This window comes from Crocuta crocuta, unplaced genomic scaffold, assembly GCF_008692635.1.
Source record: "Crocuta crocuta isolate KB4526 unplaced genomic scaffold, BGI_CrCroc_1.0 scaffold50, whole genome shotgun sequence".
Classification (NCBI taxonomy): domain Eukaryota; kingdom Metazoa; phylum Chordata; class Mammalia; order Carnivora; family Hyaenidae; genus Crocuta; species Crocuta crocuta.
In genome coordinates this window covers 8,016,347-8,040,865 of record NW_027527428.1, presented here as the reverse complement: position 1 = coordinate 8,040,865, position 24,519 = coordinate 8,016,347, and the positions used below count along the sequence as shown (strand labels likewise).

The 24,519-nt window shown below is 48.7% G+C and overlaps 1 protein-coding gene across 1 annotated transcript in view; it reads right to left on the bottom strand.

The window, feature by feature from the left end:
- Positions 1–13,429: 13,429 nt before the first annotated feature.
- Positions 13,430–24,519, bottom strand: part of FOXK2 (forkhead box K2) — a 46,807-nt gene continuing 35,717 nt past the window's right edge. The window contains exon 9 of the mRNA XM_077755879.1: positions 13,430–16,609. Coding sequence (XP_077612005.1) covers positions 16,413–16,609 — 197 coding nt within the window. The 3' untranslated portion in view covers positions 13,430–16,412. The remainder of the gene's footprint in view (positions 16,610–24,519) is intronic.

Here is a 24,519-nt window from a genome sequence, read left to right as displayed (position 1 = left end):
GCCAGCCACCCGCAGCTGGGAGGGGCTCCCGCCAGCCTCTGCCCCTTGTCACACGGCTGTCTCCTCTGTGCGCGTCCGCCTGTCCCTCCGGTCACCAGGACGCCCGCCGCTGGGGCAGGGCCCCCTCACGGCCTCCCACCTGAACTTGGCTCCACCTGTGGAGGCTCACAGGCACCAGGGTCAGGGCTTGGGCGTGCGTGAGGGGACGCGGGTCACCCGGCGCACTGTGCACACGGCTCTCAGGCCGGCTCGTGTGTGTCGGTGGCTGTGAAAGCATCAGTTGTGCGCCCCTCCGACCACTAATGGACACCCGTGTCTGGACTGGGGAGGTCATGGGTGCTGCTGCAAAGACGCAGAGGGAGCGAGCTTGGGGGGCGCTGGGGGCGGACAGGGCTCCGCTTCCGAAGGACGGATGGCCGAGGGCGAGGCTGCGGAGCGTGCGGGGCGCAAGCTGCTTCCGCCCGCAGGGGCTCCGCGGCCTCCCTGAGGCTCCTCTCCTGCACTTGGCAGAGCTCGCCAGCGATGTCGCGTACGCTCACGTCGCCGTCCTTACCCAGGCGAGCGCCCACAGCACTCGGGTGGCCGTGACGAGGTGGGTGGTCGGCACCATGTACCTGTGGTGCCAGGCAGCCGCCAGCCATCTGCCTCCACCCTCAAGACTTCTTCACCCAAAACACTTCGCTCGCACGAAGGACGCCCTCCCGTCTCCCCGTCTCTCGGGAGCCACTAATCTGTTTTGTGTTCTGGTCCGTATTGTCCTCGGCGCCGCATCACTGGGACCTTTTGTGTCCGGCTCCTCAGACGTCGCCTAATGACTGAGGTTCCCCAGGCTGCTGCCTGTGCCAGAGCCTCCGTCCTCCCTCCCGGGGCCGGACCGCCCGCTCCTCTCTTGGTGGCTGCCGGTTCCACCTCTCGGCTCGTGGACGCACGTGCGGCGACGCTCCTCTGCACGTTTCCGTGTGGACCCGTGTTTTCCTTTTTCTCGGGTGAGACCCAGGAGTGGAACTGCTGGGACGCAGGGTGATTCTGTGGTTACCTGAGAAGCTGCCACACTTTTCCACGGTGGCTGCACCGTCTTAACGTCCCCACCGGCACGGCACAAGGGTGCCTATTGCTCTACAGACTCGCTGGCATTTGATGTTTCCCGTTTTTTACGTGAAAGCCATGCCAGCGGGTGTGAAGTGTTTGCATCTCCTTCAGGATCACTGATGTCCAGCATCTTTTCATGTGCTTGTTGATTGCACATCTTTGGGAAAATGTCTATTCTAGTCCTTGGCACAATTTTTTTTTTTTTTTGGGAGAGAGAGAGAGAGAGAGAATGCGAATGCACACGAGTGGGGGAGAGAAGCAGAGGGAGAGGGAGAGTCAGAGGCCTGACTCAGGACTCCATCCCATGCGCTGCAAGATCATGATCTGAGCCGAAATAGAGTCGATGCTCAACCACTGACTGAGCCGCCAGGAGCCCCCGCAGTTAAAATGTACATGGCACAATTTACCATTTCAACCATTTTTATGTGCTGTTCAATGACAATAAGTATATGACACAGGAGCCACCACCCCCGTCTCCTGAACTGTTCATTACCCCAAACTAAGTGTGTCCCCAGTGAACAGCATCTTCCCCTCTGCCCCCACCTCGGGCTTTGGTAGTCTCCGTCTCACACGCTATCTCGGGGAGTCTCCTGCTCTAGGGGCTCATGTGAGTGACACATACTATTTAGCCTGTTCACTTAGTAGGTCTTTAGGATTCACCCACAGCAGGTGTCAGGCTCCATTTGCTCATTTTTAAATTGGGTGGTCATTTTGTTGAGTTGTATGAATGCATAAATATACTTGGAATACGCGCTATGCAAATATTTTCTATTCTGTAGGTTGTTTTTTCATATTTTGTATTTNTATACTTATACTTCTTTAAAATGAAAGTTTAAAAATGTTTTATTTATAATTTTTATATTCATAATATTTATAATTTTTAATTTTATAAATCAATTAAAAACTTTTTTCTTTTGTTGCTTGTACTTATGGTGTCAGCCCTGAGAATCTGTTGCCAAATCTGAGGTTATGAGTGTATCCCTGTTTTCTCATTCTAAGAGTTTCATAGTTTTAGCTCTGACAGTAAGGTCATTGATCTATTTTGAAGTAATCTTTGTGTCTGAAGTGGGGTAAAGTTCCAGCTTCATTCTTTTCCATGTGTTTAGTCATTTGTCCAGGATGGTGTTCTCTCTCCTCGAATGTTCTTGGAGCCCTTATTGCAAATCCATTGGACATAGATGCTTGGGTAGATTTCTGGACTTTCTGTTCTGTTCCGTTGGCCATTTGTCTGCCGTTATACCCAAATCACACGGTTTTGATTACTGTAGCTTTGTAGGAAGTTTTGAAATTTACAACTATCTGACCTCCAGCTTTTTTTCTCTTTTTCTTTTTCAACATGGTTGTAACTATTCAGGGCCCCTTATATCCTTAGGACTCTGAGGACTGGCTTTTCTATTTCTGCAAAAGGCCGCTAGATTTATAATAGGGATTATATTGGGGAGCTGCTGTCTTAATAATAGAAGTTACTCCCTGGGAACACAGGAGGACAAGATGTTTCATTTATTCAGGTCTTTGTATCTTTCAGCAGTGGTTTGTAGTTTTGAATCTACAAATCTCCCTCCTTTTTGGTTAAATTTACTCCTAGGGATTTTATTTTTTTGATGCTCTGATAAATGGAACTGTTTTCTTAATTTACTTTTGGATTGTTCATTGCTAATGCTTAGAAATACAGCTGGTCTTTGTGTCTTGGGCTTGTACGCTGCATCCTTCCTGAATTTGTTTCTTTGCTCTAGTAGTTTGTGTGGAATCGATGGGATTTTCTTTCTATACAATCATGTCATCTGCAAATAGAGATAGTTTCACTTCCTCCTTTCCAATTTAGATGCCTTTTCTCTGTCTCGGTTGATTGGTCTGGCCAGGATTTCCAGGGCTGCTGAGTGACAGTGGTGAGAGCAGGTATTCTTGTCTTCTTGAACTTAGAGCTTCCAGTCCGTTACCATTGAATATGACGGAAGCTATGGATCTCTTTGAGTTTTTCTTGCCTTCATCTTATTGAGCTTCTTGGCTGCATACATCAAACTTGGGGTGTTTTCAAACACAATTTTTTCATATATTTTCCTGTCCTTTCCTCTCTTCTCCCTCTGGAATTCAATAGTACATATGATGGAGTCCCATGGGTATCATTTCTTCCTTCCTCCCTCCCTCCCTCTTTTCCTTTCCTTATTTGAGAGGGAGAGAGTGCACACATGAGTGGGGGAGAGGGGTAGACACAGAAAATCTTAAGCAGGCTCCACACTCAGCACGAAGCTTGACACGAGGCTCGATCCCACAATCCTGGGATCATGGCCTGAGCTGACTGAGCCACCCAGGTGCCCTTCGTTTTTTTTTTTTCTTCCCCTGCTGATTAAGTTGTCTCCATTACCCTGTCTTCAGGTTCACTGATTCTTTCTGATGCCTACCCAAATCTGCTTTTGAACACCTAGCAGGAAATTTTAATTTTAGCTACTATACTTTTCAGCTCCACAAAAACTTCTAGTTTGGTTTTTATGATTTCTGTCTCTTTTTTGATTTCTCTGCTTGTTCATACAGTGTTCTGATTTCTTTTAGTTCTTTGTCCATGGCTTCCATCCTCTCTTTGCACATATTTAAGACATTAAAGTCTTTTGTCTAATAAATGCAGTTTCTGTGATTCCTCACAGATGGTTTGTCAGTTTTTCCCCCTGTGAATGGCCCATAGTTTCCTGGTCCTTTCTGTGTTTTGTAATGTTTTTGACGACAACTGCACATTGAATATCGCAGTACTGTTAGCTCTGGATATTAGATTCTTTCCCCTCCCCAAGGACTGTTGTTGCTTGACAAAAGCTGTAGTTGTCCATTTGTCTGATAACTTTCCCAAACTATCTGGCAAAGACTGTATGTTTTGTCCTGTGTGGTCACTGGACTCTGTTCCTTTAGCTCGTGTTCAGCTGATGTTTCGTCAGAGATTTCCTTAAATTCCTAGACCCAATAAGATTGTTTTTAAGTTCCACTTATTTTTAGAAAGAGCATACACACACGAACGAGTGGTGAGGAGCAGAAAGGAGAGAGAATCTTAAGCAGACTCAGCAATGTCAGCATAGAGGCTGATAAAGAGCTCAGTCACATGACCCTGGATCATGACCTGAGCCAAAATCAAGAGTTGGATGCTCACTCAAGCCACCCAGGCACCCCAATCTGTATGTCTTTATATTTAAATTTTTTTTTAATGTTTTTATTTATTTCTAGGAGACAGAGAGAGACAGCGTGAGCAGGGGAGGGTCAGAGAGAGAGGGAGTCACAGACTGAAACAGGCTCCAGGCTCCGAGCTGGCAGTCAGCACAGAGCCCGACGCGGGGCTCGAACCCACGAACCGCGAGATCATGACCTAAGCGAAAGTCGGACGCTTAACCGACTAAGCCACCCAGGTGCCCCTGTATGTCTTTATATTTAAAGTGAGTTTCTGCAGTGCCTGGGTGGCTCAGTCGGTTAAGCATCCAGCTTCGGCTCAGGTCATGATCTCAGGGTTTGTGAGTTCAAGTCCTGTGTTGTCTCTGTGCTGACAGCTCAGAGCCTGGAGCCTGCTTGGGATTTTAGGTCTTCCTCTCTCTCTCTGCCCTCCACTGCTCATACTCTCTGTTACTCAAAAATAAACATTAAAAAAAAATGAATGTGGGTTTCTTGCAGAAAATATATAGTTAGGCTTATGATTTTTTATTCACTTTGAGAAATTTTTTTGACACTTTGGTTTTTAAATTTTCTCAAATGTTTATTTCTGAGAGAGAGAGAGAGAGAGAGAGAGAGACAGCGTGAGCAGGGGAGGGTCAGAGAGAGAGAGAGGGAGATATAGAATCTGAAACAGGCTCCAGGCTCTGAGCTCACTGTCAGCGCAGAGCCCGACCTGGGGCTCAAACCCACGAACTGTGAGATCATGACCTGAGCCACCCAGGCACCCCCACAATCTGTGTTTTAATTGGTGCATTTAAACCACTGGTGTTCAGAGGCACCTGGGTGGCTCAGTCGGTTAAGCCTCGGACTTTGGCTCAGGTCATGATCTCACGGTTCGTGGGTTCGAGCCCCGCGTCAGGCTCTGCGCTGACAGCTCGGAGCCTGGAGCCTGTTTCGGATTCTGTGTCTCCCTCTCTGTGACCCTCCCCTGCTCGTGCTGTCTCTCTCTCTCAGAAGTAAAGAAAACATAAAAATGTTAAACCACTGGTGTTCAGAGTGATTACTGATAGAGCTGGGCTAATGCCCACCGTAGTCACTACTGTTTTCTATGCGTTGCCCGCATTCTTTGAAAACGCTGTGTAGGTGTTGCTGTTTCTGACATTTACCTTCTTGTTCTTGCTTCTGAATCTGTGGTTTCATGTCTGACATTAATTTGGGGGAAACTCTGTCATCACTGTTTTAGTATTTTCTGTTCCTTCACGGAGCTCCAGAATCCCTTCAAGGTGCGCCCATCGCTAGCACACGCCTCACGCGCGGGGCATTCTGCTCTGGTTTTATTCTTTTTAGTCTTTGCTCTTTTCAGTACTGAAGTTTCTATTAATATTTTCTCAAGTGCAGAGACTCTCTCTCACCTCTGTCCAGTGAACCAGTCAGCCCCTCAGAGGCCATGATTTCTGTGACGGTGTTGTTTCTAACCACCAACCCCTCTCTCTGGTTCTTTGCTGGGACCCACCTGCCCTTGCGTGCGGCCTCCCTTCTCCATCAGAGCCCCTGCCTTAGCGGCCGCAGCAGTCCTACATCGCCAGGGCGCGAACACCGGCGTCCTGACCCTGTGGGGTCTCACGTGGCTCTCTCTCCAAACTGTGTTTCCTTTTAGTTATTCTGACTTTTAGTTTTTTTCTTGACAGCCAGACCTGTGTACTGTGCAAAGGAACTGCTGTACATAGGCCTTTGGTGATGGCCGGGGTGGGCGGTGGTCTGCACTCCCAAGGTCAGGGCCGTCTTTAGTGGGCTTCTCACCATTTCTGTTTCTCAGTTTTCTCCCTCCAACTCCCACCAGGGGGGCTGCCAGCTACAGGGGCCACGCTGGCTGCTTCCTTTCCCCCAGGTCAGTTAGGCCAATGATAACAACACACTAATTTTCCAGCAGGTCAGGCTCTGGATTGTTGGTTTTCCCTGAAGGCCTGTTCAGAAGAGCCCTCTGGAGAATTCCAGAAGCGCTCCCCCCCCGACCCCCCCCGCTGCTTCTCCTGTTTCCCATGAGAATCTGGATGAGCTCCTGCAGGTAAAGCCCCAAACCCCTCTGACGGGGTCCCCACAGAGCCTCCCGCAGTCTGCGCATCGAGGGGAGGGTTTCCTCGCCCAGCACTGGCTCCCCACGACGGTCTCTGCAGCGTCCGTTCCCGCACCTGCCCTCGGTCACTCTGCCCTCGGGGAGCAGTCTGCCCCAGGTCCACCCTCTCTGCAGGCCCATAAGGGCTCTTGCGTTTTCAGACTGTTCAGTGGTTTACTTGTTAGGACTGAGTGGCAGCCTCTGAGCTCCTTACATGTGGAAAGTAAGACCAACGTCCTTCCTTTATTCTGAGGCTCTTGTTAGGTGCTCGGGATGTTAGCGTTTGGTAAGTTCAACCTGTATCATCATGTGATGTGCTTGTTTATGCCTGGCAATCCGCCTTATTCTGGGGGCTTGGACATTAACGTAGCTGTTCCACGACTCTTTTTTGACGTGTTCACATGATGTACCTTTCCCATCCTTTTACTTTTAAAATTATTTTAACATTTATTATTATTTTTTTAATAGAGATCGAGCATGAGCAGAGGAGGGTCAGAGAGAGGGAGGCACACAATCCGAAGCAGCTCCAGGCTCTGAGCTGTCAGCACAGAGCCCGACGCGGGGCTCGAACCCACGAACCGTGAGATCGTGACCTGAGCCAAGGTTGGACGCTTACCAGACTGAGCCCCAGGCGCCCCCCCTTTTACTTTTTTTTAACCTACCATTTTACTTTAACCTACCCCGTAACAGTTAAAGTAAATTGGGCCTTATTTTTCATCCAATCTGACAACCTCTTTATCTAAAACATTATTAAAGTCGAGTTGACATACAACATTAGTTTCAGGTGCACAACACAGTGACTCAACAATCCTGCGCATCACTCAGCGCCCACCATGTGTCACACCATCTGTCACTACTTATCACAGTGTTATCAACTATATTCCCTCTGCTCTATTTTCATCTCCATGACTTAATTAGTTTACAACTGGAAGTTTCTACGTCTTATTCCACTTCACCTGTTTCACCCTCCCCCACCCCTCTGGCAACCACCAGTTTGTCCTCTGTATTTGTGGGCCCCTTTCTGCTTTGTCCATTTTCTTTTGTAGATTCCATATGAGTGAAATCCTACGGTATTTGTCTTATTTCGCTTCGCATAATACTCTCTAGATACATCCATGTTGTTGCAAACTGCAAAATCGAATGTTTTTTTTAACAACAGTAATAATCCACTGCACACGCACGTCGTCTTTCTCCATTCATCTCTCCATGCGCTGGGGCTGCTCCCACACCTTGGCTATTGTAACTAACACTGCAGGAAACATAGGGGTGCATGTACCTTTTCAAATTAGTGTTTTGTTTTCTTTGGGTAAATATCCAGTAATGGAATTACTGGATCACATGGTAAATTCTTCTATTAATTTTTTGAGGAGCTTCCATACCATTTTCCATAGCGGCTGCACCACTTTACATTCCCGCCAATAGTGCATCAAAGTTCCTTTTTCTCCATACCCTCACCAACACTTGTCTTTTTTTAAAAAATTTAATTTTTTTTTTAACATTTGTTTATCTTTAGGAGACAGAGAGACAGAACGTGAGCAGGGGAGGGGCAGAGAGAGAGGGAGGCACAGAATCTGAAGCAGCTCCAGGCTCTGAGCTGTCAGCACAGAGCCCAACGCAGGGCTTGAAGCCATGAACTGTGAGATCATGACCTGAGCTGAAGTTGGACACTTAACCAACTGAGCCACCCAGGTACCCCCTTAAAAATTATTAAAAAATATATTTTTAAATGTTTTATTTATTTCTAGGAGAGACAGCGTGAGCAGGGGAGGGTCAGAGAGAGAGGGAGTCACAGACTGAAACAGGCTCCAGGCTCTGAGCTGGCAGTCAGCACAGAGCCCGACGCGGGGCCCGAACCCACAAACTGCGAGATCATAGCCTAAGCGAAAGTCGGACACTTAACCGACTAAGCCACCCAGGCACCCCTAAAAAATATTTTTGAGAGAGTATGAGTGGGGGGGGGAGAGGGAGAGAGAGAGAGAAAGAGAGAGAGAGAATGAATCTGAGCAGGTTCCAGTCTCTGAGCTGTCAGCGCAGAGCCCGACGTGGGACTTGAACCCATGAACCTCAAGGTCATGACCTGAGTTGAAGTTGGATGCCTAAATGATCAAACTACTCAAGCGCCCTCTTGCCTTTTTGATAACAGCCATTCTGACAAATGTGAGGTGATCTTTGTAGTTTTTTTTGTTGTTTTGAGAGAGAGTGTGCGCGCGCATGAGTGGGGGAGGGACAGAGAGAGAGGGAGAGAAAATCTCAAGCGGGCTCCATGTCGTCAGTGCAGAGCCTGATGTAGGGCTTGATCTCATGAACCACGAGATCATGACCTGAGCCAAAACCAAGAGTTACATGCTCAACTGAGCCACCCAGATGCCTCTCTTTGTAGTTTTGATTTGAATTTCCCTGATGATTGGTGATGGTGAGCATCTTTTCATGCCTCTGTAGGTCTTTGGAGAAATGTCCATTCAGGTTTTCTGCCCATATTGTAATCAGATTGGTTTTTGGCATTTAGGCTGTAGAAGTCCTTTATGTATTTTGGATATTAACCCCCTATCAGATACATCATTTGCAAATGACTTCTCCTATTCAGTAGGTTACCGTCTTTTGTTGGTAATTTCCTTGGCTGTGCAGACCTTTATTTTGGTGTAGTTTATTTTTGCTCTTGTTTTTCTTCCCTGAGGAGACATATTCATAAATATGTTGCCACGGCTGATGTCCAAGAAATTACTGCGTTTTCCGAGGAGTTTCATGGTTTCAAATTTGACATTCAGGTCTTAAATCCATTTTGAGCTTATTTATTTTTTATTGTATGGACAAGAAAGTGGTACAAAGGTGTTGTCTTTTCCCCCGTATACATTTTTGCTTCCTTTGTCATAGAATTGATTTGGGTTTATTTCTGGGCTCTCTGTTCTGTTCCACTGATCTATGTGTCTGTTTTTGGGCCAGTACCATACTGTTTAATTTTTGCTTTGTAGAGTATCTTGAAATCTGGGATTGTGATACCTTCGGCTTTGTAGTTTCCTCAAGACTGCTTTGGCTGTTTGTGGTCTTTTGTAGAAATATACAAATTTTAGGATTTTTTTGTTCTAGTTCTGTGAAAAATTTGTATTTTTATGGGGATTGCACTAAATCTGGAGATTGCTTTTGTTAGTAGGGACATTTTAACAGTACTGATTCAGGGGCACCTGGGTGGTTCAGATGGTTGAGCGTCCGACTCTCTTGGTTTTTGCTCAGGCCATGATCTCAGTTTGTGGGCTTCAGCCCCATCTCAGGCTCCATGCTGGCAGAGCCTGCTTGGGATTTTCTCCCTTTCTTTCTGCCCCTCCTCCACTCATGCTGGAACTTTCTCTCAGAAATACACTTAAAAACAAAACAGTATTGATTATTCTAATCCATGAACACAAAATGTCTTTCTACTTATTTGTGTTGTCTTTGACTTCCTTCATCAATGTTTTATTTTATAAATTTTTTTGTCTTCATTTTATTTTGAGACAGACCGAGAGTGAGTGGGGGAGGGGCAGAGAGAGAGGGAGACACAGAATCTGAAACAGGCTCCAGGCTCTGAGCTGTCAGCACAGAGCCCAACATGGGGCTCAAACCTACGGACTGAGAGATCATGACCTAAGCCAAAGTTGGACGTTTAACCGACTGAGCCACCCAGGTGCCCCCTCTTCATCAATGTTTTATAGTTTTCCGAATAGAGGTCTTTCACCTCCTTGGTTAAATTTATCCCTAGGTATGGTTTTTTTTAATTTCTGAGAGAGAGAGAGTGCGCGAGCGAGCATGAGCAGGGGGGTCAGAGAGAGGGAGACACAGAATTTTAAATAGGCTCCAGGCTGTGAGCTGTCAGCACAGAGCCCAACGCGGGGCTTGAACCCACAAACCATGAGATCATGACCTGAGTCGCAGTCGGCCGCCTAACCAACTGAGCCACCCAGGCGTCCTAAAAATTACTTTTTTAAAAAAAGGAATTTAAGAAGAAACATTAATGTATTTGCCCGGATCTTTCTGTTTCTGCTGATCTCTTAATGTTTATTAAAATAAATTTTTTTAGTGTTTATTTTTGAGAGAGACAGAGATGGAGACAGAGCGTGAGCAGGGGAGGGGCAGAGAAAGAGGAACTCAGAATCTGAATGAAGCAGCTCCAGGCCCAAGCTGTCAGCACAGAGCCCAGTGTGGGGCTTGAATTCAGGAACTGTGAGCTCATGCCCTGAAGCTGAAGTCACTCAACTCACCTAGCCATCCAGGCGCCCCGGTATTTGATTTCTGAGAGAGGGAGAACACAAGCTGTGGGGGAGGTAGAGAGAGGGGACAGAGAACGGAGGCAGGCCCGACGCGGGGCTCAAACCGCAAACCGTGAGAGGACCTGATGAAGTCGGCCGCTTAACCAGCTAAGCCCCCCAGGAGCTCCTGATCTCATCCCAGAAGTTCCAAGTTTTTTTCTGTCATTTCCTTCTTGTCTGAAGAAGGTCGCTTAGCACTGCTTTCTGAGAGGCTCTATAGGTTCTGGACTCTTCGCTCACCTTCATGTAGAAAGATCGATTTCATCTGTGTTCCTGGTAATATTCTATGAATACAGTACTCTAGACGTTACTTTTAGCCTTTAAAAACTATCCAGTCATATGGGCTCTTGTTTCTGATGAGACTTGTTACTTACATTGTTGTTACTCTGTATAAAGTGAATCACTTTTTTGGGGGGAGGGTGCTTTCAAGATAAAAAGTCTTCAGTTTCATTAGTCAGTGATGTTTTGACATGGTTTTCTTTAACTTTTTGGGGTGTACTGAAATTTGTGAATCCTTAAATTTGTCTTTTGCCAAATTAGGGATATTCCCAACCATTTTGGTAAAAAAAATTTTTTTTATTTTTTATATTGTCCCACAAGTCCCCAAGGCTTGGTTTGTTTCTGTTTCCAAATGTTTATCCACTGAATTTTTTGCTTTAAAGTTTATAACTTTTGGTTTATGTTGAGAGCATTTGCCCTTCTTTCATGGGAGTATGGTTATAATGAATAGAGCTTTAAAAGACTGTCCTTTCTTTTTCTGAGTATTCCAACACATTTGACATCTGTTGACTTTCTTTTTCCCTTTAAAGATATTCCTGGCTCTTTCTATGTTGACTCTGAGTATTAAAATCCTCTAGAAAATGTTGGGGTGTTTTGATTTTTGGATTTTGTTTTTGGAAGCAGGCAAACAATCTGACTAGGCTCAGACGGTACACACTTACCTCCTGTGGACGGGCTCTGGTTCTAGTGTCTGTGGTTTCCCGAGCCTGTGTAGTGCTGTCTGGGCCTATGCCTGTGTGTACCACCAGGGGACAAAGTTCAGTTAATAAAGTCTCTGCTTCCACAGGTCTGTTCCAGGCACACAACAATTCAGGGTGAACCCAGAGTATCATATGCGGGAAGGCCTCCTATACACCCATCTTCCGGATACCCCTTTTCCTGGTTTTTGGCTAAAAAACTTCAGGTTTTACCTCTCTGTGGTGGTGTACACGCTGATTGGGACCAGCCTGCGGCCAAAGTGGTGAGAGAAAAGATCTCATAAGGACCCCCTCACATACACGCATCCTCTTTGGAGGATACGGGTGTCCCCATTTTTAGTCCCTCGTCTCTCAGCCCTAAGGGTGTCCAGAGCCGCTCACGCAGATGTGCAGCTTCATGATATCCCGGCGTCCACGGGCACTTCCCAGCACTCTGCAGGTGGAGAGGGAGGAGGTGGCTCCCGGGTACCGTGTTGCTTGCTCCTGATGTGCAGGTCTGGTATTCAGGCTGCCCAGGAGATAAAAAGGGAAAAATATGGGAAAATCACCACCATATTGGTTTTCCTGCAGTTTTAACCCCCAGCCCCAACCTGCCTGCTACTATTTCTGTGTCAGGGTACCGGGATAATGCTCTCTCCTGCTAAGGGTTAGCTGTAACCATGGGGAAGACAGGGCAGAGTGTGCTTGTACCCACGGCGGCGGGGTGGGGGCGGGGAGGTCCCCCAAACTGAGGATATGTGTGCCCACAGGTTTACCCATCTCCTCAGAGGTCGCCCGAGACCCTGGCTAATACCCCGTGTGTCGCTGTGGACGTAAGCGCAGAGGGCACACAAGCGGTAAGTGCTATGAGCACGGCACCCACAGACACCTGCGCGTGGCGGCCGGGGGGCCGATGGGGCCAGACCCCGTGCACTGTGGTCCTTACGGCTGTTCAGGCCTAAACTCATTTTATGGCTGCGGGTAGGGTCACGGTGAGCACTGATGTCTTCTTACAGACAAAATGTGGCTCTAAATGTGGGCCTTCCTCTAATGGGCAGTGCTTCTGCGACATGGAAAGACCTACCAGTCAGTGAAGTCTGCCCTTTATGGAGGCTCTTCTCTGCCACATCTGCTTCTGGACAAAGGCAGCTTCTCTTTCGGGACAGTGGCTTTTACTCCTGTTTTGACAAGTTTAACTGGAAGGAGGGTCTAATGAGTTACCAGAGTAACGATGCCTGAGAGAAGAAGAGTTAAGGCCACACACATTTTAAAGTATCTATGAACGCAGCGTGGACAGGAGACCTAAAAAGGCCAATGATGAAGGCTTCCTTTTGTCAGAACCGGTCTCTCCGTGCGGGAGTGCAGCGCCCCACGAGCTCTGTCCACAAGCCCCGCAGCACGGCTCCCACGAGCTCCCACGGGGCCCTGCGCCGTCCTTCCCTGGCTGCTCCAGGGTACCAGCAGCCACCCCCGCCCACCCCCAGGGACTTTCTGGAAGCTGGACGGTCACTGTGTCGGAGCGTGGAGCTTGCGTAGCCCCGTGCCTCTTTACATGAGACTTTCATCCCACAGGTGCATAAATCTCAAGTTGACGTCAGTGATCTTGATGTTTAGGTTGAAAGGTCCATAGAAGAAGAAGTGGTGGCAACAACCGCACTGTCAGATACAAATCAGCTCAATTCTGCTACCACCGCCTGTGCCCCCCGAGCCTCTGTGAACACCCCTCTCTGGGGGCAGAGCCCACACCACGGCCAGCACAGCAGCTCCTCGGTGCCTTTGCTGCAGCGCATTAGGCCTTTGGCAGTCAGAGCACAAGTTAAAAAAAAAAAAAAGCTTGCTGCAGTTTATCAAAATGACAATGATACTCTGCATTCAATTAAAATTAGTAAAAATATTTTATTGAATTTCAGGAACTTGGTAGTTTTAAAATTTAAAATCTTTGCACACAAATCACCACTATGCTTTCTAGGATTGTGGACGTGAGGACTTGAAGACCATCACCCATCTCCTTGTGTCACATAGTGTGGAAATCCCAAGTCCTGGGGCTGCCCCGCCCCTTCTGGCCGTGAAGCAGGGTCTTTCCGGAGCTCAGCTGTCCACGTGGAGACTCTAAGGGCGCCAGAGTAAGAGGGATTCCAAATCCTGCCCAGACACCGTGTCACGTGGCTCACAGGTGAGTTTCTCTTTCATATTTTTGTTTGGTTTGCGGCAAAGCTGTTCAAATGAAGTTCTAGTCCCTTGGGGAGCTCAGAAGTTTGGCAAAGGTCAAAGCAGAAACCTCTTGCGATAAGACATTTAGGAACTTCCTGTGAACAGCTGGGAGTCAGTTCAGAGCAGCACGTCTGTTCACGGGGCACCAGGTGACAAGCAGGGTGGCAGGGATGCAAGCTCAGTGGCCGCGGAGGTCTTGAGGGCTCCTGGGAGTGCAGAGCTAAACTGGAAAAGTTTTTGAAGTGCCTGGGGTACGACTGTTTGCTAATCCATGTCGTTTTCCTGCCTCCTCCTTGATAACCTTAAATTTTCATGTGCCAATCAATCAGCCAACTGAACAAGACAACAAGGACGGAGAGGCCCCAAGCCCTCTTGAAAGAGGCACACACCAGCTACCTCCCAGCAAACAACCATCCTCTCTTCTTTAAAAATTTGAGAACTGGGTACTTTTTAAAAAGTCTGTAATCCCAGCAGAAATCCCTCCAGACCCACAAAGTCTGTTTTAGGCTCAGAAATCACCAACTGACGGACTGGGCTTACTTCAGGAGAACTAACGCGGTCTTTCTGGACGGTGACAGGGACACTGCTGTGCAGACACGGCTCCAGGCGGACACACGACGCACCAGCCCAAGCCCACGTTCCCGTTGGGAGTGGTCTCAACCATTCACCTGCCCAGAGCTCGGTCAGGGCCTACAGTAGTGGTGAGTGGTGGGTCTGGACCACTCAGTGGAGTGACCTTGACCCTACACAAGACACAACGCGACTGGAGTTATTTTGCAAACCGCAAACCTTTTGAGTAAAAAGACAAAAACGATACATTCCAAGATGATCTATGAAATGCCTGCGAGACGCAGACAGCTGCCCTGTGGGCTCTGATCTATCCGGGCCTCAGCCTGCAAGCCAGAGTTCGCCACTGCCACACACGTGAGGTCTCGTTCACATGATGGTTCTGTTTTTATTTCTTTAAATGGCTGAGTTATAAATCCAGCTAGTGTGCAGTAATTTCATTATTTTTAATACGCATTTTCTGCAATAACATCGTGACAGCTCCGTACTGTGGGGTGACACACAATACTTAGAACAGATTTATCATATTTGGTCTGTAAGTAAATAAGGTTTTAAAATTGCCTAAATATACCATTCTGAGCCGTTTCATTCCACCAGGAAAATACAGGGTTTTTCCTTCTCTTAAAAAAAAAATTAAATACCAAAATAACTACATTTAAATAAATAACATGATGATGATGGTGACATTTAAAAGTTCACAATAAGGCCCAAGCCCTCTTCTCTTTGCACAGCTGCTCAGCCCTGACCCCCTCAGAAGGCTCTGGAAAGGCCAGCGGTCTTGTTCCGGGACAGCGTGACTGAGGCCAGGCGGAGGGGGGGCCCTACTGCTCATTCACTCACCTCTGTTTCCCTTCACCTCACTTTTGTGTCTTGTAGGCGAGAAGTCAGCGTTAGGACTGCTTCAGCTCTGAAAGGCTGAGGGGGATTTCCTGTCACAAATCAGAGAAGGACCCGGATGTTTCCAGGGCCCTCATGTTAACACGCAGCCTCTCCTCCACCCCAGCACCTGCTGCTCCCCGCACGCCGGGCAAACCGCAGTGTCACCAGGTGGATGGCTGGTCGGATGATGGCTCTGCGCCTCGCGCCGGTGACCGCCACTAGCAGATGTGCCACAGAGAGACCTGTGGCACTTGTCTGAAAAGGGTATGTGGAAGAAGACGGACTCTTTTTTCCAAATGAAGTAGGAACAGTTCTGTCGTTTTAAACACACACAACACTTAGGAGGCTTGTTTTACTTAGAGTGGAAAAATTATGCCAGGGACAAAGTCAACACAAAGAAACAAACAACAAAAAGTAGCAGGAAAGAGAACCAGTTAAGTGCAGCTCGGAGAGTCCAGCAGTTCTTTCGGTCATGGCTACATGCAGCCCAGTGCGGGCATCCGTCTGTCCAGTCAGTCTGTCTGTCCATCCTAAACGCATCCGGCACCTGCTCTAACACGGAAAACCTGCGGATGTCATCAAGTAGCTCCTCTGAACACTAACAGGATAGACAAAAGGAAATCATTCCATAGGCTGAAAACAAACAACAAAAACAAAACTACATTGTTTCTTTTCCCCAAATGAAATCAACACAAAAAGTCCTGTGTGATTCCAAAATTTCCAGAGTAGAAATGGAGTGATCTGAAATGTCAAAGACCCCATTATTTCATCAAGAAAGTACACCTCAAAATACTCTAATCCCACACGTGGACAACGAAACATGGTCTCCTCTCCCAGCGCCAGCCCCCGGGGGCCTGGGAAGGTGACGGGGACGGCGCCCGCCCTGTCCCGGCAGCTCCGCCAGCCCCAGGCACGGGCTCACCCAGGACTCGCGTCTCTGCTCCGGAGGGACCAGCTGAGCTCGGGCTGGGGAGATGCTGCCAGAACCAGGTTTTGTCGCATGTGGTTTTGTTCAGGTGTGACTTCTGTCTTTAAGGAGTTTTAAGGCCACCTGGGTTTTGTGTTTTCAGTGCTGAGGTGAAGTCCAACCGCAGGGCCCTCTACCCACCGAGACGGTGCTCCGAGCGTCGGTGAGAGGCAGTGTCTCCTTTTGGCACCACAGAGTTGATACTAAAGTAAGAAAAGCTGTCCCGGTCGCTAGTTCTGGACACCCTTCTCCCTGGCGGCTGCCGGCGGCGTGTCCACACTCAGCGCGATGACGATGCTCTCGCCGTCTTCCGTCTTGACCCGCTTTAGCTCCGGCTGCTCCGACTGGTCACCGTTCTGACGCTTTGTGGGCAGGGAGGCCGACGCCGACGCGTGTGTCGCCAGCATGTGCAGAGGACTCGCCACTGCTGCAAAGAGACGGTGAGTCAGACCCCGTGCTCTTGGGTGCGCCCTCTTCCCCCACGGGGCCCCGGGCGCCAGCTGGCCCAGGCTCTGCCCGCAGGGCTGGCTTGCGTGTGTGACTGTACGGCCCACGGGGGCCAGGTGCACAGGAGCCAGGACTGGGCTCCTGGGGACCAGAAACCCTCTGCAGCAAGTTAACTGTCTGATAAGCGGGTATTCTCCGCGATGGCCGGCACCTTTATTACTTAAGAGAAGCACACACGAGGGAGGCTCCAGGTCAGGCAAAGGGACCGCTGCCGGCCTCCCCATCTCCCTCCCCATGCAGAGACCCCTCGTGCCCCACACGACTGTGTCACGTGACGGGGGTGGGCATGTGGCTCAGGCCAACTGGGAGCTGCAACAAGGAAAGCCGGTTAATCCCCTTCTGGGCCCCGTGAGCCTAGGAGTTCACAAGCAGATGTGTGCCCACGAGCCCGGGGCCAGCTTCTCCTTGGTCCCCACCACCAAGCGCGCCCTCCCTCAGCTCCTCATCACAGACCGACCCTCCCATCCTTCCCTGGCTCTCACCCGGTCTGTGCTTTGAACAACCAGGCAAACTCCAGGACATGAAAAGAAAAAAGTGCTACTGCCTCAGAGAAGACAGGCCTGGGCCCCCCTTGGAAGGGGCAGAACCCCCAGCCTCATCAGCATTCCAGCGTGAGGGGCCCAAGCCCTCCACAGTCCAAACCCGGAAACAGCCGGGGAGGCACACAGTTGCCCTGTACCGTGGAAGGAAGGGAAGGGAGGAGGAGTCAGGCTATAGAAAGGCAGACTGGGAACTCGAAAGTGGCAGCGGGGGAGGGGGCGGAATACGCTGGGGCCCAGGGGCGCGCACGGCTGCTGTGGACTGCTCTGACCAGCGGACGGCACAGGACGCAATTCTGCAATTCAGACCCACCTGGTTGTACCCGGACTCGGAATACATCCAGACTGTATCTGGACCACCTGCTCCTTTTCACACAGGGGCCTCGGGCATCTACAACACGTCACACACTCGTGAGAGCACCTGTCCCCCCGATTTGTGTCGGGCTAGCTGTGGCTAGCCCCGGTCTTTCAGATCGTTGCCCCCTGGGTGACCACACAGGAGCAGTCTTGACCTCATGCACTTCATCTGCCAGGCCGGTCCCGATGCTGGCTCTGTGCTAAGGCCCCTTGTGTGTGACACATGGGGATGGAGAGAGCATCCTCTTGGGCAGACGGGCCCTAGGGGCCTCTAGCGGCCAGGCACCCTGAGAACTGTCAGCCCCTGGCCTAGCCAGGAGGCCAGAGTGGAGCTCTGCACGTGGCCATGCCCTCAGGAATAGAGGGGCTGGGTAGACCCTGATTAATAACGGGGGTGTCCTGGCTCCTCTCCACTGCATTCCAGACTAAGTGTCCTGTCCCTGTCAGGAAAGAGGACCTGTGTGGCTGCTGGGGCGGCACCGACAGGCAGCCCAAGTTCTTCCAGGACGACACACCCGCGACATGGTCTAAGATGCCTGACACAAATGTGAGTGAATCAGTGCCCAGAGCTGAGCAACACGGGACGCTGGGACCTTGCTGTGCTCGGCCGCCATCCCAGGAGAAACACAGGGTGGGGAGCCTTCAACTGGTGAACACATACCTTGTTCTATGTGTGCTTCTGGTTAAAGACAACTTACCACGTTAGCACTGAGCTCATGCTTGAAAGCAGCTTATCTAACGTAAGGCAGATAGAGCCTTCTGTGCCCGCAACACCAGTGCTGCCTTTGCAGCNAAAAAAAAAGAGAAAACCAAAAAAAAAAAAAAAAAAAAAAAAAAAGAACCCTGAAAAACAGGGCACTAATAGGCTATGAAAAGGACACGGGTTTCTAGTCAGAGCTGAACCCAGGACAGGGCACCACTGTGTCACCCCTCGGCAGGAGCCAGATCCAGCGTTCTTCCAACCCACGTGTGTGTGTGTGTGTGTGAGCACGTGTGGGCACCGACTGGGATTAGTAACTGTTAAGTGATCAAACGCTGAGGGTCAACTGCGTGAGGTCACCTCTGCAACCCTCCTTGAGCACCAGCCTCACACAGTGTGGACAGGACAGGCGCCTCCCGGGCCGCTCCTCCCCGCAGGCCAGCTGCGGGGAAACAGGGCAAAAGGCTAACCTGGTCTTCTGCTGGCTCCAGATACACCTTTGCAAAGTGGCCCCCAGGGGAGGCGGAGGTGAACGGGGGCAATGGGCTAAGACGACAGAGCACAGGCACCTCCTCCCCCACAAGGCCTTTATGCCGCCTTAAAACCTCAGAGCAGCACAGGCCAGAGGGCTGGGGACAGTCTTCTGTAAGAAGAGCCGACGGCTGTGAGCACCATGGGGACTCTTGAGGACAGCGACCAAAGTGTGAGCCTGGGGCTTCTGCTTCAGGGTCACACAGAATGTGGTCAGCAGTCTGAGGTGACCTTTCTTCCTGCCCCCGGACAGAGGCCTGGGACTGGGGTAGCTGTCTCAGCAAAGGCCAACACCGACGGAGCACTGTGACCAGAACCACAGCCCAGTGGGAGAAGAGAGGCTGAGAACGGCCAGAGCACGCTGGGCTTTCCGGGGGGCAGGCGGCGCAGCCCTGGAAGCCACCGGGAAGAGGAGCGACCCCGCACAGGTGCAGGCCTGACTTCCACATTCACTCTGCGAGGCCAGCTTCACCCTGAGGCCGAAGCGGACCAGAATACCACAGGAAAGCTACAAACCACGTCTCTGACAAACACCGACATTAACCTCCTCAACGAGACTGCAGCAAATCAAATTCAATAGCACATGAAAGGGTTACACGCCACGGCCGACAGATTCATCCCAGGGATGCAAGAGTAGTTAAACATTTAAAAAAAAGCCATGCAGGGGCGCCTGGGTGGCTTAGTCGGTTAAGCGTCCGACTTTCACTTAGGTCATGATCTCACGGTTCGTGGGTTCGAGCCCGGCGTCGGGCTCTGTGCTGACTGCCAGCTCAGAGCCTGGAGCCTGTTTCTGTCTGTGACTCCCTCTCTCTCTGACCCTTTCCTGCTCAAGCTGTCTGTCTCTCTCTCTCCTAGAAATAAATAAAACATTAAAAAAAAAATTTAAAAAAAAAAAAAAAAGCCATGCAACACACTGCATTCATAAAGGAAAAAACCCACATGATCATCTCGGCACAGAAAAAGCATATGACTGAATTCAACACTCTTTCCCGATAAAGCTCCTCGGCAAACCAGAAAGCGGGGAAACAACTCAGCAAAATACGGTCCATGTACAAACCCACGTCTACCGTCAGCCTTGACGGTGAAAGACGATGCTCTCCCCCTAGCATCAGGAGCAGGTCACGGGTGCCACTGAGATTCAACACCGCTGGAGTCCCGGGCCAGCAGGCAGCACATGGCAGTCAACAGCATCCGAATGGAAAAGGAAGTAAAACTCTCTACTAGAAACAACCTAATCTTTGTAGGAAATCCTAATAAATCCACACAAGAAAACCCCCTAAGCCAAAACTATGACAACTCACAACTGAACTCAGCAAAGTTGCAAAGTACAGTATTGACATGCAGATATCAGCCGTGTATATAGAGTAACAATGAACAACTTAAAAAGGAAATTAAGAAAACAATTCCAAAGGATCAGGAAGGAATTCCAAAGGAATAAAACAGGAAGAAATTTAAGCAAGACCTTTACACTGAAAACTACAGAGCACTGCTGAACGAAACTGAAGACCTAAACACATGGAGAGTCCACACTCCTGGACGAGAAGACGAGATGCTTGTCGTGCAGCCCTACTGCCTAGAGCAGTCTACGGTGCAGTCCCTACAAAATCCCCAATTTTTTTTTCTTTTTTTTGCAGAAATGGAAGAGCTGATCCTAAAATCTGCATGGAATTGCTAGGGATCCAAGACAGTCAAAACAATCTTGAAGAACAAAGTCAGAGGACTCCTACTTCCCAAATTCAAAATGACAGTAATCAAAACTGTGGCTCTGGCATACAGACAGGCACGGAAGTCAGGGAGACAGAACTGAGAAATAAACCCGTGTATCTGAGGTCAGGTGATTTTCCACAAGGGTGACAAAACCACTCAATGGGGAAAGCACGGTCTCTCCCATGGTGCTGGGACAAATGGACATCCACACGCCGATGCAGTCAGGCCCTTACCGCACACAAAAATTAATGCATCATGGGTCAAAGGCCTCAACCTGAGAGCTGGAATGCTATAGCTCTGAGCAGAGGAAAAGGCAGGGGAAACACTTCAGACGGGGCAGTGGAGTCTCAGTATACAGGCCCTGGAGCACAAGACACAAAAGGGAAGAGAGAGAAGGGGGACTTGACAATTAAAACATGGTGCATCAGACGTGCACTCTGTCGGGCTCTGTGCTGACAGCTCGGAGCCTGGAGCTGCTTCAGATTCAGTGTCTCCCTCTCTCTGCCCCTCCCCTACTCATGTGCTCTTTCTCTCAAAAATAAATATTTAAAAAATTTTAAAAAAATCTCTCAGAAACTGGTGCATCAGAGACACTATCAGGAAAGTGAAGAGACAAACCCACCAAATGGGGAGAAGGTACTTGCAAATTGTATCTCTCAATAACAAAAAATGTCCAAAGGACTTAACAGACATCTCTTTGAAGACCTACAAAATCACCCAGCACATGAAAAGATGCTCAACGTCATTAGTCATGAGGGAAATGCGTGTCAACACCACTGACAGCCCTTCACACCCAGTAAGATGGCCGGGAGGGGGCGAATGACAGGTGCCGGGGAGGGCGGAGACACGTCAGAATCTCCCAGTCAGTGCGGGCGTGTAGACGGTGCAGCTGCTGTGGAAACAGTTTGCAGGTTCTTCAATAAACGACGCAGAATCACCACATGCCTGAGCAATACTGCTCCTGCGTAAACACCCACAAGAAGTGAAAACGGAGGACACAATACATACACACAAATGACCACAGCAGCACGACCCACAACAGCCAGAAGGGTGACAACTGAAACGCCCATTACCTGGAATGAACCACAAAAATGGAAACACATTTTCCATGAAGAAGTGATGACCCACGTGCTGTAAACCTCACAACAGGATCTGCTCAGTCAGAGGCCACATATAAAAGGCCGCGCATCAAACTGTATTTACAGGGAATGTCCGGTGTCGGCAGATCCACAGACTGCAGATTAGTGGCCACCAGGGGCTCAGGTAAGAGGGAATCAGGAAGTGGCTGCTTACTGCGTACAAGGTTTCCTACCGGGACGATGAAATGCTTCTGAACTCCTTAGAGCTGATGGTTCCCAAATGCTGTGAATGGACTTAATGCCACTGACTTGTACACTTTAAAATGGTCAACTGAGGGCGCCTGGGTGGCTCAGTCGGTTGAGCATCCAACTTCGGCTTAGGTCATGATCTCACGGTTTGTGGGTTTGAGCCCCGTGTTGAGCTCTGTGCTGACTGCCAGCTCAGAGCCTGGAGCCTGTTTCAGATGCTGTATCTCCCTCTTTCTGACCCTCCCCTGCTCACGCTGTCTCTCTCTCTCTCAAAAATAAATAAAACATTACAATAAAAATTAAAATAAAATTAAATTAAAATGGTCAATTGTATGTTATGTATATTTTACCATGATGATTAAAAAAAAGGACTTAAATCCTAAGGAAATACTAAATATAAAAGAATTACTGCTAATTTAATTTTTTTTNCCTGCTCATGCTGTCTCTCTCTCTCCTAGAAATAAATAAAACATTAAAAAAATTTAAAAAAATTTAAAAAAAAAATAGTAAAAAGCCAAGTACTTTTAGAGATGCTGAAATATTAACAGATAAAAATGACATTATGACTGGATCTGGGTAGGGAACAGCTGTGAGAGAATTTCCAGTATGTCTGACATTTTCCATAATAAAAAGCTTAAAAGAAAAATATCAAAGCTGTTGGCTTTCCGATATCAACAGGTACAGCTTTCCTTTCTCAAGAGTGACTGTCAAGGGAGAAGGCAGCCACAGGCCGTGCAGCACCTCAGCGGCAGCTGGTACTATAAGGAGAGCCGGCTTCAGCCCACCCTCCTCACCCACAGTCTTCAAGCTCATCTGCCACCTCCTCCCCTTTTGCAACAGTACCTCCTGCACCCCCTCAGCTGAGCACTGCCGCTGGGGAGGGCTGCGTCCCCTGCGGAGGACAGACTCAGGGAGCACTAAAGACACTGGTGCTGAATCACTACTGACTAGAGAGAAAACCTTTTTCTAAGCCAGTAATTTCTTTAAAGTAAAAATAAAATTTTTTTTTTTTAGTGTTTTTTATTTTTTGAGAGACAGTACCGGTGGGGGGAGAGCAGAGAGGGAGACACAGAATCCGAAGCAGCTCCAGGCTCTGAGCTGTCCGCACAGAGCCCGACGCGGGGCTCGAACCCAGGAATGTGAGATCATGACCTGAGCTGAAGTCGGACGCTCAAATGACTAAGCCCTCTAGGCGCCCCACCCCCCAAGTGATTTCTAAGTAAAAGACTGCAACCAAATTAAAGAAGAAGCAATAAAATTTCCCACTAACAGATAATTTAAAATGATTTTTTACTAAAACTGGAAGGAGTTTCAATATTTTTTCCACGTTTCCTTCTTCTGAGAAGGAACAATGTCTCAAGTGTGGGGTTTTTTAAAGCCCCAATATATTAAGAATTTAATATTTAATATAATTTATTTTATAAATTATATTTTTGAGGACTGCTTAGGTGACTTGGTTGAGCCACCAACTCCTGACCTTGTGGTTGTGGGATCAAGCTCCAAGTCGGGCTCCACAATGACAGAGAAAAACCTGCTTGGGATCTTTCCCTTTGCCTGTCCCCTGCCCCCCCACATGCACCTCTCTCTCTCTCTAAACAAACAAACATTTAAAAAATTGTATTCTGGGGGGCACCTGGGTGGGCTCGGCCAGTTACGTGTCTGACTTTGGCTCAGGTCATGATCTCACAGTTCACGGGTTCGAGCCCCGTGTCGGGCTCTGTGCGGACAGCTCAGAGCCTGGAGCTGCTTCAGATTCTGTGTCTCCCTCTCTCTCTGCTCCTCCCTTGCTTGCGCTCTCTCTTTCAAAAATAAACATTAAAAGTTTTTTAAAATAAATTTTAAAAAATTCAAAAATTATATTTTTGGGTTTTTCTAAAGTTTATTTTGAGAGAGCGTGCACACGCACACATAAGCGAGTGAGGGGGAGAGAGGGAGAGAGAATTCCATGCAGGCCCCACGATGCCTGCGGAATGTCTGACAACGGCTTGATCCTGTGACCCTGGGATCATGACCTGAGCCAAAATCAAGAGTCAGACGTTTAACCAACTGAGCCATTCAGGTGCCCCAAGAGTTGTTTTTAAATGATAGTTAACACATGCCAGCCTGTGGATAAATGGAGAAATTTGCAATCAGTTACCCATTTCAAATGCTGTCTTCTCAGGTTCTATAACCCTTATATTCACGATTAAATCTTTAATATTTCTGCATTCTCCTGTGCAGAGTAAAAATGTGCTCAATAAATGGCATGCAAACATAAACTCGTCAGCACTCGTACGAAATCTGCGAGGGCACAAGACCCCATTCCAAGGGCAGGAGGGCCTAGTGTGGGAGCTCGTATGTTCCAGAAGCGGACACCAAATCAGGGCAGTATTCAGAGCCGGCAACAACTTAGAGAGAATGCTGCAAAAACAGTGGAAAACTTAGTTCTTTGCTTATTAAACCTGCAAGGAAAAATTTTAGAAAACAACTTACACATGTGAAAGGGATACACAGCTTTTCCAATTCCTTCCAGCAGACAGACAGGAGGGTATTAGAAGCCCCTGACCAGCACCAGTGGTTCTCAGACAAGCCGGAATGTGTTAGAAATGCACATCCTTGGGCCCCCAGGCCACCTTGCTTGGGCAAGGATCCTGGGAGGGAGTCCTCGACGGATAGCTGGGAATCACTG